We start from the raw sequence: 14,459 nt of genomic DNA on the forward strand, positions 1-14,459 counted from the left end.
AGGTGACCTCTTGCATGTGGATGTCTCTCCGAGCACTGGCCATCACACCATATCCCCCCCCCCCCCCCCCAACACACACACACACTCCAGGAGCCCGATGGGAGTGTCCACACTAAGGTCATGGATGTGGAGGGAGGACAGAGAGTGAAAGACATGTACATGGACGATAGACTGGTGATCCCGAGGGAACTCTCAGAGACGCTCCAACTCCTGAAAGGGAACAAGCTCAGGTACCTGCAGCTGCGCAACTTTCTCCGCAAGGAGACAAAAACGGTCCCCAAGAGACCCGGACACAAATTTCTGGATACAGAGGTAGGGCTGGGCTGGTTTAGGGATGACAAATGTAGTGACATCTCCGAACGACTCATAGAAAAGATCAGGACCCCACTGGACGAGGCCAGACAGAAATGGGAGGAGGAGCTTGGCATGGAGATAAGGGAAGACTCTGGATCGAGTTGGAAAATCGAGTTGGAGAGCACCGGCAAAATATCCGGATAGTGGGTCTGTCGGAGGGGTTGGAAGGCTCGCAACCCTCTGAGTATGTTGCACAGATGCTGCAGAAGCTGGTAAGTGAGAAAATGTTCAGCCACCCCACCAAAATTGTTCATGCACACAGAGTGCTGAGAAGAAAGCCATAGGTGGATGAGCAACCACGGGCAACGGCGGTGCGACTGCACCATTTCCTGGACAAGGAAAAAATTCTGAAGGAGGCCAGGCAGGCAAAGAAGAGCTTATGGGAGGGAAGTGATTGGGGTACGGAACTGGCTAAATGCTGCGCCGGAGTCCTGCAGTCCTGCACAAGGTGTGAGATTTGGAATGTATCCGGCCGGTTTGTGGGTCACCTCTCGTTACCAGGAGTACTTCTTAGACACCCCGGAGGAGGCGGGCAGGTTTCTTCAGGCCAAGGGATTGGGAATCTGTAAATATGTTAAAATGTTGTGCTGTGCAGTTGAGGATATTGTTAGTTTGATTGCTGTGCATTTCAGTATCTTTGCTATGTTCTTCTCTCTGGAACTCTCTTTTCTGTTTTTCATTTTATTGAGGTGGGTTTGGTGTTTGGCGCTAGGGAGATATGGATGGTGGGATAGGGGTTATTTATTAATTTATATATTTTTTAATGATCGGGCTTGGGTGATATGACCCCCCAACCCCTCTTTTGATGGTACTAGCTACTTTATTCTGAGGAGTCTTCATTCATTAACACACTGAAATGGGTAAGTGGATAGGTTGATAAGGTTGCAGGATAGAGGAGTGGTGTGTGGCAGGCTGGGTAGGGTATAAGGTGTTTGGTGGCAGGGTCAGTAGGATGGCAGGGTCAGTAGGGTACAGGATGCTAGGTGGCTAGCTGGGAAGGGTGCAGGGTGGCAAAGTCTGATCAGGTCAGATTGAGGGAGTTGGAGACTCGGGGTGGTGGAGTTGGCGGATCAAGTGTAGGGGTCAAAGGGTCAGTTGGAAGAGTCAGTGGGCAGTTGGGCGGATGGAGGGTGTCATTGTATGGTTACCCAAGAATTAGATGGATTTTTTCAGTCCAACATTTCCTCAGCAATTACTCAGATATGAGTCTTGAAGTCTCCAACTCATAACTAAAAGCTGCAGATTTTCTCAGAGGGTCCCAGGAATTGGGAAATTGTCCATCAGAAATGGAAACTTATCAGGCAATTCTCTCAGAGTCCTGAAGATCTAAACCAATAAATATTATCATCCTTTCTTCTCAAAAAACTCAAGAAAACCCGTTTGTGTCTTTCATAATGGCAGCACGTAATCATTTGAATGCTCATTGAATTTTTGAAAGAAGCCTGTTGACAAGGGAACCGTTCGACTCCTCCTCACTTAACCATAACAGAAATGTGAAGGCTGTATCTGTGGTCGAACCCAAAGACAAATGAGAATTGGAAACAGGAAATTAAATTGCAGTCCAAAAAATGTGCACATTTGCAGCCAGTAGCTTCCTAGAACAGAGTAAAACAATGTGGGTCAGTTTACAAGCCCTATCTATTGAGGACTTAATAGGTGTAGCTAGGCAAATAAAAATAGGTGTCCATCCAAAAGTTAGGAAATCTGAAATCTTTAAACTTGTATATTTTGAAATTAAACCTGAAGAGCAAGGGACGAGCATGAAATCTGAAACAGACAGCCTGCATTAGCAAAGATAACAGCTGCAACAGCAGAGATTAGAGTTTCAATTCCAAGCAACAAAAAAGGAAAGAAAAAGCAGAAGAGGAGGGGAGAGGAAAACTAGTGAGGCTGATTATCCACAGCTCAGGACTGAGTGCTGAGCTCTTAAGGTACCGGCAATTGGTACCACAGCCCGATGAAGGAGATACAGAAGCATTTTCTGTCTCATTTGAAAAGCTTACAAAGAAGTTTGGATCCTCTATTGCACATAAAATTAACAGGTAACCCCATATGGTTTATTATCTATTGTCCCACCAAAGGCTCATCTGACTATGAGATGTCCAAAAATACTATCCTGAATGCAAACCAGATGGTACTAAAGGTGTATAACCAACATTCAAACACAGCCCAAACAAGCTTAAATCATCTTACATCAATTTTGAAATGGTTAAGCAACTTCCTTTTGACTGATGGATATAGCCAATTAAGATAGGGCTAATATTTGTGAAGACAGCTGTGATTCTCCTTAAGGAATTTAAAAACTTCCTTCCCATTTCCATAAAAAATACATGAGGAGGAATAAAGAATCTCCAAAGCCAAAACAATCAGCTATTCGCAGATTCTATGAATTAATACATAGGCCACTAACTCAAAGTAAGCTTATAGCAGGTCATTTTTTTACAGGCTCGGGAGCAACAGAAGAGTTATAGGTGAAGCCAAAACAGGTTTGCGAGAAATGGTGAGTAGTGAAAGAAAAACCGATCAGCATCCAAATTTCAAAACAAGGAACCAAGCTCGTAAACAGTGTTTTCAGTTTTTCAGACAGCCTGGACATCTGAGGAAGAATTGTTGGCATGCCAAATAACCAACAGGTGGCACTATGGTCAAGGCAGTGTCTATAGCCATGAAGGTCTTAAGTCTATGTCAAGATGTTTTTATTTAAAGGGCAAATTTTTCCTAAAGATCCAGAGAAGCAGATTAGCATTTTCTGAGACACTGGTTGCTTACAAACCTTACTCATGGCATGAGAGGCACATTTCTGCCCGAAAACAGAGTGAATGCCAGTGTGCTGCTTAAGGAATTTACTAGAGAATGTGTAGAGGTTCCTTTAAGATAAATCTACAGATTGAGCTAGTTATGTGGCTAATAATGATTATATTATTAGGTAATCACTTAGCCAGTTGGAAGGTATTGTCCCCAAAAAGTTCAGGGAAGTCCAGAGAGACTGGGAAGACTGAGAGGAATAAGATCAATTCTGCACAGATGCAGAGGGCTGAGGGTTCCCACATAAATGCTAGGATAGAATTTAAAGCATCCAAAATAGAGTCACAAGAAAGAGAAAGTGCCAGAATGGAAGCAGCAGAGGTTGAAGGGAATGCAGCCAAAGAATGGCTAGCAGGGCCCTTCTTCAGAGGTGTGAAAAGGCACCAGAAGAGTTCCCAAACAGTGAGGGAGACCCGCCAACTGGTTGAAGTGTCACTAGAGAGTATAGTACAAACTGCACAACAGTTGCAAGAAATAGTGTTCCAGAGGATATGGGACAAGTTGGGGGTGAACCCAATCCGAAGATAAAGGGGAAAAGATAGGTAATAATACATCCTAAACTGAACAACACTTGTGGAAACCTCAGGGAAATTCAAGTGAAATCGATGTAGCAATACCTACTGGAGAGTCAAGTGTCCGGGTTCTAATTTTAAATCTCATTAAACCCAGCAATTTAGCATCAGAAACCACTAAAATCAAAGTGCAAGAGAACACAAGCTTCTTTAAAAATGTTTATCACCCACTATCAACCCAGAGATAAAAATTATCAATGTACCAGAAATCTGTTTAAATCCTTTAAAACTTTACAGGCAAGGCAACAATGCAGTCAGAGAAATTTACATTTTCCAAACCTTGATCTTCAGCAGCTTGTAAATTTCAACACCCTCAAAAAGTACAGAGCATAGTGAGATCACATTTGGAGTACTGTGTACAGTACTGGTCACCTTATTTAAGGAAGGATTTAAATGCGGTGTAAGCAGTTCAACAAAGGTTTGCCAGGGTGTTATAACCCTACAGGAGGCCCATGGATCTGCAGCATCAGAGTCCCCGTGGCCTCACCTGAATATGATCTATCCAGATGAGGGGGCAGGGCTAACTCCACTTTCCTAGGACTGCTGAGATATAAATACCCCGGCCCAGGTGTGGGCCGGGTGCAGGAGACCCTTCGGGGAGTAGGAGGAGTGTATAGTGACCTGAATAATACCAAATGTTTCTACAGACATTGCTTCCGAGTGGTCACTTGCCTGAGATTTTACACAGACTAATACGTCAAACGAGTGGATTGTGTTTGACGAAAGGTTGGACAGGTTACACTTATATCCACCGGAGTTGAGAAGAATAAGAGGTGCCTTCATTGAACCATATATGATCCTGAGGATACTTTTAATTGATGTGGGGAGTATGTTTCCTTATGTGAGAAAATCTAGATCTTGGCTACTGTTTAAAAATAAGTGGTTGCTCATTTAAAACTGTGATGAGTGCCGGAATTCTCTGGCCATTGCAATCCACTTTTACTGCCAGCAGTGCACCTCAGTCCATAGGTTACCCGGCATCATAGGGTGGTTTCAATGGAAAATCCCATTGACAAGCGGCAGGAATATAGAATCCCGCCACCAGCGAACGGCGTGCCGCTGAGATACATGTGGCTCAGGAACCAGAGAATCCAGCCCGAGGTGAAGGTTTTTCTCTCAGAGGGTCGTGAGACTTTGGAAATCTTCCTAAAAAGGGGGAAGCTTGGTATTTGAATGCCTTTAAGACAGAAGTGGATAGGTTCTTCATACGAAAGGGGGTGATAGGTTATTGGGGGTAGGCAGGATGTAGTTTTGAGGTTACTATCAGACCAGCCACAATCTTATTTAATGGTGGAACAGGCTCGAATGGCCCTGCCTGCTCCTTATTCAAATATTCATAAAACTAAAGTAGAGAACTTGAGCTTCCACCAAACTCAAACTTCATAAATAATTGTATGTCAGTGGTCATTAAAATATCCAGGGCACTTCCAACAGATCTTAGTGAAAACCCAGGTCCTTGAGACGATACACAACTGACTTGTAGAAGGAAATATGGTCAGCGGCACCATATTTCCAAAACACTTTCCTGAATTTGGATACTGGACCCCAACATCGAAGAACATGTATTTATGTTGTGCCACATGGTGATAAGATATTCATGCTTAAGAAGAGCATCATTGGGCAGCACGGTGGCCTAGTGGTTAGCACAACCGCCTCACGGCGCTGAGGTCCCAGGTTCGATCCCGGCTCTGGGTCACTGTCCGTGTGGAGTTTGCACATTCTCCCCGTGTCTGCGTGGGTTTTGCCCCCACAACCCAAAAATGTGCAGAGTAGGTGGATTGGCCACGCTAAATTGCCCCTTAATAGAAAAAATAATTGGGTAATCTAAATTTATAAAAAAAAAAGAAGAGCATCGTTATAGCAGTGCAAGATTGACATGTGAATGTTTGGGGATGAATGTTTTTTTATTCCCTTTTTTGGAACAACAGTGTAATAAACTGCCAGCATAGTAACATTCCACGACATGTAATGGGGAATTGTTATGAGACCGAACTTTATTATAAGTGATGTTATGAATTTACTGGCTGGAAACCACAGATTGGATTTTAAAAAGATCGAAGCTACATTCCAGTGACTGGAAATTGCAGTTTCTAAGATAGCAGAAAAGTAACATCATTGTTCATGATGAATTCCAAAGCCATTAAGTGGAGTCAATCTGTCTGGAGAACTTTAGCAAAGAAAGTTACCTTGAAGGAGGTTGAATGGGATCATCTCCTAACCCATCCCCAGCATGTCCCATCAATCACCTGGTGGGAACTACGAGTTAGATGGAAACATTCAATAAACTTAGGCTGAGAAAGGAATCCATCCCAGCCATCAAGTTGAAACTATCCAATTGGAATACACTCATCGTGTCCATATTTGAGTAACTGGTCAGTTGGAGAGAGAGAGAGGATAACATATCATGACAGCTAGTTCTACTTGTGCTGAAGAAACTGTTCTATACAGATCAGAGACAGAAGCAGAAAAGGTGAAGAATTTTCAAGACTCCTGTTTCAGCCTCATTCTCTCTCTCTCCACACATCTTGCAAGCTTGAACCCCGTTCTGCTGTTTTTCTGTCCATATGTTGCAGGCAGAGATTTTAAAAGGAATTCAACTGAGCAGTTGCTGTCTCCAAAAAACTCAACAAATTGTCTGTCAACATCTTTAAACCACCTCAACACTGAAACAGGACCAGCGAGCCGAGCCTTGATATGCCCAAGTCATCACGAGAGCCACATCACTTTAATATTTATTTAACTTTCAAGTATCTATCCTTCTTGTGTATGGGCATGTGTAAATAGGAGTATTTTCATAATTTTTCTTAGATCAAGTTAAGTGCATTAAATACTATTTGCTTTTCTATTAAAAACCCAAGAAAACCTATCTATTGATATATTTTATAGTCACAGCACATAAATGACCATAAGTGGAGTCAACCTGTCTGGAAAACTTCAGCAAAGAAAGTGGCAACATTCCTTTAAAAAAACCTTTGCAGCCAAAAAAGGAGTTGGAAAAAGGGAAGCCATTTAGTCATTCACCTGTTGGAAAAGTGCAAAAACAATGTTCTATACAAATTTATTATGACTTCATTTTTCTTGTACTCTACACCCTATTTATAAAACACAAAATGCTGCTCATCCTTTTTATTGTTCTGTCTACATGCACTTGTACTTTCAAGCAACTGCATTGTAATCTCACTATTATCTGGTTCCACAGCATATGCTTAAAAAGTCCAGAAAATTATGACCAAAGTCTCTTATTTCCTCTCTGACTTCTTCAACAGCATACCATTGAAGCCAAGTGAGATTTTTTAAGTATTTCTGTTTCTAATATTTGTTCCCCATTCTATTCTTGTTTTCTTACCTATTTCCAGTGAAGTTTGTAGAATCAATGCAATGTATTTACTTAATATCTTCCCCAGATTTCTCCTCTACATTTAGCACTGCTGCAATATCCTTACCATCAATGTATCATTTTTATTTTTTGAGAAACAACATAGTTATTCACCTGGAAAATATTGTCAGAAATCTCCCTTTCATACGGAGGCACTTGCTTGAAGCAACAATATTCAGGAATTCCAGAATTTCTAAGCATCAATAGGCGAAAACGTTTCGAGAGCTCCAGTTTTTTATCAGTCACAAAGTCAAATTCGTCTTGTAATTGCTCTAATCTGAAGTATTCAGGTGCATACTGGCCCTGTTCAGTTGCGTACTGTTGAAAACAAAACAGAAGTGTAAATGACATCCTTTAATTTAATCTAAATGTTTTATGGAAAAATCAAAGTAACTATAAACTCATGGTAAATATTATTATTTAGTTATCACTTATGGAGGGTTTTGACAACAATCTTTCACTTTAAAATGAAAAGAAACATAGAATGTGTATTATTTAAAATTAAGGTCATGGTTCTGTTCAATGAAAGTGTATAGAATTTTTACACTAACCTTAATTACTTGCATTAAATCTGAATTCTGAGGATCATTGGGATCTACTCTGGCCTTTCTCGCCCATTCAGCAAGTTTCCGCAAGTCATTCAACCAAGACATCCCAATTGAGGCAATAGCATCCATGCTGACATTAAGTGAAAATAGAAAACTATTTTGTCATATGAGTTTTCAAGGTTTACTTATGCTACTGACAGATCTTGCTTTTACAGCATCTTTGAATTTCCTCTGTATGCTGACTGCAGTGAAATTACTGTAAAGAACGTTCAGTTGAAGCTCCAGCACATTCTGACAAATTCCCTGTGCAACACCAACAAGAGGGAGGCAGAAAAATCATAAAAACAATCCAAAACCCAGAAATATCAGAACTAGTTGTGAATGACCAGTGGGATTTTAACTCACAAGATTACTGTGGCCCTTGTCTCTTGTCTGATCTCTATTTAAACCAATAACTTTTAAAAAGATATTTGAATTTACAGTGACTGACGCAAAGGACCACACAAGATTTCAAGTTTTAAGACTTTTTTGTAACAAAATAAAAGCATCACTGACTAAACACTATTTTTAAAGCAACATATACTCCAAACTACAGAAAGGTTTCTCCATTTAAATTTTAAAAGGACTTAAAAAAAAGACCACAGTTATATTTTATGCCGTCCTTCAAATGAAAACTTTATTCTGCCAGAACCAGTGCAGAACTATTCTCTGGTTGCTTCCTATTTCCTTTCCCAGCCGGGTAACTTATATTGCTGAAACTGACGTTCACTACAAGGGTTACACTGGCACTTCCTTTCCCTTGGCCTAAGCTAAGTGAACCATCCAGCCTTTTTTAGATCTTCATGAACTCAATCTCTTCAAACTGAGCAGAGCATTCTGTGTGACGAACAATAAGGACAGCATTTGCTCTGCTCCCATTACAGGACTGAGTGCCTAATTTTTTCTGTTTGCCCTCTCTCAGATTCTTGCAGACTCGAGTCAACACGCCTCAGCGATACCTTAGGAATCCCCGTAACCTGATACATTACTATGGACTCTTCTTCCCAAGCTTATCTCCATGGCAACATGAATCACATGAGCCTTGTATTCAGGAAGAAATTGTAATTGCCTATCCTCTAAAGCCCCAACCAATTCTGGCTTGGAATTAAATAGACAGCTTAAAATATAACCATTTATAAAGACTGGCACACTTCAAAATTCCCTGTGAGATTGAGTCTGACTGTTCTCCCATAGCCAAGACAATTGCTCTTACTGTCTACAGGTGTGAACATCGAGCATCTTCTTCACTGTAAGACAATTGGGACCCCCTTTGACCTGTAATAAGCAAGTCACCCAGGCTTTTTGTTGGACAGAATTTTGAGCAGATCGTATGACCCCTTTCATTTCTCCATTTTCGCTTAAATTAAAGAGATAGCCCTGAAACATAACATAAAATTCCTATTTAGAACACAATGAATCAGTTGCAGAGGGGAAAACTTTCCATGACACTACAACACCTTGAATATTGCAGCAATATATATATTAAATATATGTCAATGTAACAAAGGTGTGTTATTGCAATGCTCCAAGATTGTGCCATACATTAAGTAGTGCAGATTTCGACATAAGGGAGTGATCATCAGACATTTGGGGCTAGATTTTTCCACCCTCAATTGGAGCCAAGTCAGGTGGGTTTTAAATAAAGTTGGTGGCATCCAATTCCAGGATTACTGCCCTTATAATAATAATCTTCATTATTGTCACAAGTAGGCTTACATTAAAATTGCAATGAAGTTACTGTGAAAATCCCCCAGTCGCCACACTCCGGCGCTTGTTTGGTTACATAGAGGGAGAATTCAGAGTGTCCAATTCTCCTAACAAGCACATCTTTTTGGGCTTGTGGGAGGAAACCGGAGCACCCGGAGGAAGCCCATGCAAACACAGGGAGAACGTGCAGAATCTGCACAGACAGTGACCCAAGCCAGGAATCGAACCCGGGTCCCTGGCGCTGTGAAGCAACAATGCTAACTATTGTGCTACCATGCCACCCATTACTGTCAATTTTGTAAGGCATGGAATACGGGTGCAGGTTGCAAGCAGACACATAGCTTTCCCAACATTGCAAAGTATTTCAAACTCCCGCAAGTTTTTTGAGAGTTGGGCAGGCTTCAGAAAGTGACATGGTTCACACCAGCTCAGAATGTCATGAACCATGGGGACTATCTGCTCTGGAGGTGGGAAATATTTAGCAGGTAAGTTCCAAACACATTGCCAATGTAATATGTTATGGTGAAATGTCCTATAAGTTATAATGATTTACCAGAATGTTTTATTCTGAAAAGATGCATGATCATTAAATGGAGCAACATTGTGAAAGTTAAATAGTCTTCAGATCCGTTAGAGAGCATAAGCTACTGGAAAATGCTCTTCTACATTGAACAACAATTAAATTCAGATTAACCTGTCAATTGTCCCTTTATAGATTTTCATTGAATTTTAGCCAGGAAATCTTTTTCCCTGATACAAAGCTTGAACAGATGGCTGAACCCTTTGAATGACTTCAGTGGCTTTAATCTGTTCAGATCTGCAGGCTTTGTTGACAAAGTTTTCAATGGACTCTCATTATCAATTCCTGAGTTCCAATCAGCTTTTGATACAACTGTGAAGGGGATCGTGAGTTTGTTTAACACGACCGTTTTAGGAACTTCGAATAAGATTATGGGTTTTTGAAGTAATTGTTGAATGACTGTTTATTTGTTAATGTTGATAGTTTTGGGTCCATCTCAAAAACGTTCCAATGTTATTGTTGAGATCATGAGTTCTACACATAGTGGATATTGAGTGAGTGGGCATGACAGGATGAGAATATTTGGAGGTGAGAGGGAAATGGGGAGGCATGGAGGTTGAGTGGAGAATATCAGGGAACACACTGAGGCTGGGTGTGAGAGAGTAGGGGAATAAGGGTGAGCAGGCCTCAAACGCATCTACAGAACTAGTTTGATGTTCCAGAGAAGAGGTGTGGGCCTTTCAACCTGCTGCCTCAGCATTTGCCCACCTCCATTCTGCATCAGGGCTTTTGCGGGAGGTGGTGGCCCTGACTCCAGGCCATGTCCACACTAAACTATGTAGATAGCATTGGGCAGGCATTGCTGGTCAAGAGGTAGGATCACAAAATTGGGAGATGCCCTGACTCCTGATTCCCACCTCCAAAATGGAAATTAATAACTTAACCTCAGGTAATATCTCAGATAGATCAGAAACATTGACTGCAGTTATCTAGCATTGTAAACAAAGGTGTTTTAAAATATTTATGCTTCCAAAATTTGGCTCCATATGCCTGCAGTTTTAATGATATGGGTGCCAGTTTAGCACAGAACACCATGTTGTTGAGTGTGATAGCCTTCATCTTTGGCAATCACTCACTAATGAGTATGATTGTGTTATGGCCCAGGGTTTAGAGAACCCCAAAGTGTATCATGGAGTTCACCTGTTCATTATTCCCAAATGACCTCTCACTGGTACCTTATGTGCAACTCGCAACACCTCCTTTCTATACCCTACCGGCAATACTACTTGATGAACCTCTGCCCACTTTTCATTCGCCTGCATATGTAAATGTCTCTATTTTCTCATCAAGACATCACTTTTACAATAATAACACTCGGGTATACACTCAGATTCCTCTTCCGTGCATGCTTTATGATACATCCGTTTTATTTCTACATATTTGTGCTGTAACTCCGCCAGTTTTCCTGAACTAATAATATCCGCCTCATATTCCACCTGTTCTTATTCTTTTTCAACCATCTGATCAAAAATCGTTTCTGATAATTGCACTTCAACTTCATCTTCACTCTTTGATTTCTCCTCTTGTCTTAACCTGTGACTTTGCGACCTTGTTACTACGCAATCCAGAAAAATCCCAGGATATTCGTCCATCAACACGTCAGTTGTCTGATTTTCCACTGGTTTATCAACCAGAGTAGGCATCACTCCCACCTGCGATTCAGCTATATCATAACCCAAGATAAACTGTATTCCTGGACAAGATAGTTTCTCTATTACTCCTACTACCATTTCACCACTCTTCACTGGACTTTGCAACCTTACCTTATATAATGGAACGCAACTCCTCTCACTCTGAATTCCACATATTACCACCTTTTCTGGCAACATTCTTCCCAAACTACATTACTCCTCATCTCTTACCATTAAAGATTGTAAGAAGTCTTACAACACCAGGTTAAAGTCCAACAGGTTTGTTTCAAACACGAGCTTTCGGAGCGCAGCTCCTTCCTCAGGTGAATGGAGAGGTATGTTCCAGAAACATTTATATAGACAAAGTCAGAGTATATAAATGTTTCTGGAACATACCTCTCCATTCACTTGAGGAAGGAGCTGCGCTCCGAAAGCTCGTGTTTGAAACAAACCTGTTGGACTTTAACCTGGTGTTGTGAGGCTTCTTACTGTGCTCACCCCAGTCCAACGCCGGCATCTCCACATCATTAAAGATTGACTAGTTCCCGTATCTCTAAAAATTATGACTTCTTTACCTGCTCCTCCTGATACACATGAGTAAACTTTACCCACACAAGTAAATTGTTTAAAGAGATCTGGCACCTTCTTATCAATCACCTCATGATCAGGCTGTACAATCTTTTGCACCTCCTTCACTTCACTTGGGCTTTCCTTTACCACTTTAACAAACCCCACTATCTTATCCTGTTTTACCACATCAGCCTTCCCAGTGCTTTTCTTCAACCACCAACACTGTGACTTTACATTATCTAGTTTATTACAGTGAAAACATTTGAAACTTTTAATTTCTTTTCCACCCTCCTGGATTTTTTTAAAATCTGAGGTACACTCTCCTTATAATCACCCATTAGATCACCTTTACCTTTCCCACTTGAGTATTTCTCATGTCCCCAGTTTCTATCCCTCACAGGCTGAAACTGATGTCGGAAACCGAGCTTTGATTTATGAACTAATTCATAATCACCTGCCATTTCTGCTGCTAATCTCGCAGTTTTAACCCTCTGCTCTTCCACACGAGTTCTCACTACATCAGGAATTGAATTTTTAAACTCCTCCAGAAGTATAATTTCTCTGAGAGCTTCATACGTTTGGTCTACTTTCAAAGCCCTTATCCACCTATCAAAATTACTCTGTTTGAGCCTTTCAAACTCCATGCATGTTTGACCAAATTCCTTCCTTTAAATTTCTAAACCTTTGTCTGTAAGCTTCAGGCACTAGTTCATATGCACCTAAGATAGATTTTTTCACCTCCTCATACGTCCCAGATACCTCCTCCGGTAGTGATGCAAACACTTCACTAGCCCTACCTACCAGCTTTGTTTGAATCAGTAATACCCACATGTCCTGTGGCCATTTCATTTGTTTAACTACCTTCGCAAATGAAATGAAAAAGGCTCTGACCTCCTGCTCGTCAAACCTTGGCAATGTTTGGACATATTTAAATAGATTCCCAATAAGCCTTCGACTATGACGCTCTTTCTTATTATCCTCATCACTATCCACCAACTGTATGTTTCCCTTTATGTCTGCCAATTTTAACTGACTGTCATGTTTCAAGGCCATTTTCTGAAGTTCAAACTCTTTCTCTTTATCTTTTTCCCTGATATGTATCTCCCTTTCTCTTTCTTTTTGTTCTGCCAGGGCTATTCTTTCTGTTTTCCTTTCTTCTCTCTCTTTTTCCTCTCTCTCTTTCTTTTTCTTCTCTCTCTCTTTCTCTTTCTTTTTCCTCTCTCTCTCTTTCGTATTCAAGCTGCTTTAATTCTTTCTCATGTTCCATTTATTTAATTCATAACTGATTTTTTGCTGTTTTCAAGTGTCAAACTGTATCTCAGGCAATTTTAAATGCTTAGCCACCGCCATAATTACCTCATCTTTTCACATTTTGACAGGTAATGTTAACTGCAATGTTTTTGCCAAATCGAACAGTCTGCTTTTAGTCTCTGTCCGTAAGGTACTGCGTGTGACCGTCTCCACCCCCAAGAACTTCAGAACCTCTGAAAGAGGCATTGTCCACAACACACTCCCTACTGAAACTAAAATACCACACCTGAAAAGCAACCACATCTACTCACCCCTCACTGTCTTTAAGTTCACAAAGCCAATCCAATAGATAGACTTTTAGCCCCCTCAATCCCCCAATTTGTTAAAGGCCAGGGTTTAGAGAACCCCAAAAAGTGTATCATGGAGTTCACCTGACCCACAACTTTTAATAGATCATGGTGTGGGGAGCACAATGCCCACTCTACAGGTTTGGTACAGCAGAAATGGGAAAGTATTCTTTTAAGCAAAACAATGTTTGTTTTATGAACTCAAGTTAACCTTTTTAAAAACATACAGTGAACATCATCTTAGCAACCATTCATTCAAATACAACTACCAAGAATACAACACTAAGTATCCTTTAAGCTTTCCTTTTAACATCCATCAGACATAAAACACCTTTTACCAGATGCACATCAGGTTAAAGTCACTACTATTATTAGTTTTAAATCACCAAGATCGATTTACAGTCTAGATTACAGAGAGAGATTCATACACCTTCTGGCTGTGACTGCAGCTATCCAGCTCTGAAAACGAAACTAAAACACACCCTGCAGCCAACAGCCTAAAACGAAAGTAAAAAGCTGACAGACAGCCCAGCTCCACCCACTCTCTAACATCACTGCAGTTAAGAAACACCCATTTCTTAAAGGTGCTCTCACTAGAGATATTTATATACACACCCATTTATAAACACCTATTTCTTAAAAGTACTCTTACATGACAATTGTCCATCTAAGAAACTCC

At 40.8% G+C, this 14,459-nt stretch overlaps 1 protein-coding gene across 9 annotated transcripts in view; it reads right to left on the bottom strand.

Annotated features, from left to right (window-relative positions):
* The window catches only part of LOC119951075 (coiled-coil and C2 domain-containing protein 2A-like), a 610,180-nt gene that overhangs the window by 268,860 nt on the left and 326,861 nt on the right, over positions 1-14,459 (bottom strand). For all 9 annotated transcript variants that reach the window (XM_038774117.1, XM_038774121.1, XM_038774113.1 and 6 more), the window contains exons 20-21: positions 7,659-7,785; positions 7,222-7,425 (exon numbers count right to left, since the gene is read on the bottom strand). In XM_038774117.1, the coding sequence (XP_038630045.1) occupies positions 7,222-7,425; positions 7,659-7,785 (331 nt within the window). The remainder of the gene's footprint in view (positions 1-7,221; positions 7,426-7,658; positions 7,786-14,459) is intronic.

This window comes from Scyliorhinus canicula, chromosome 16, assembly GCF_902713615.1.
Source record: "Scyliorhinus canicula chromosome 16, sScyCan1.1, whole genome shotgun sequence".
NCBI lineage: Eukaryota > Metazoa > Chordata > Chondrichthyes > Carcharhiniformes > Scyliorhinidae > Scyliorhinus > Scyliorhinus canicula.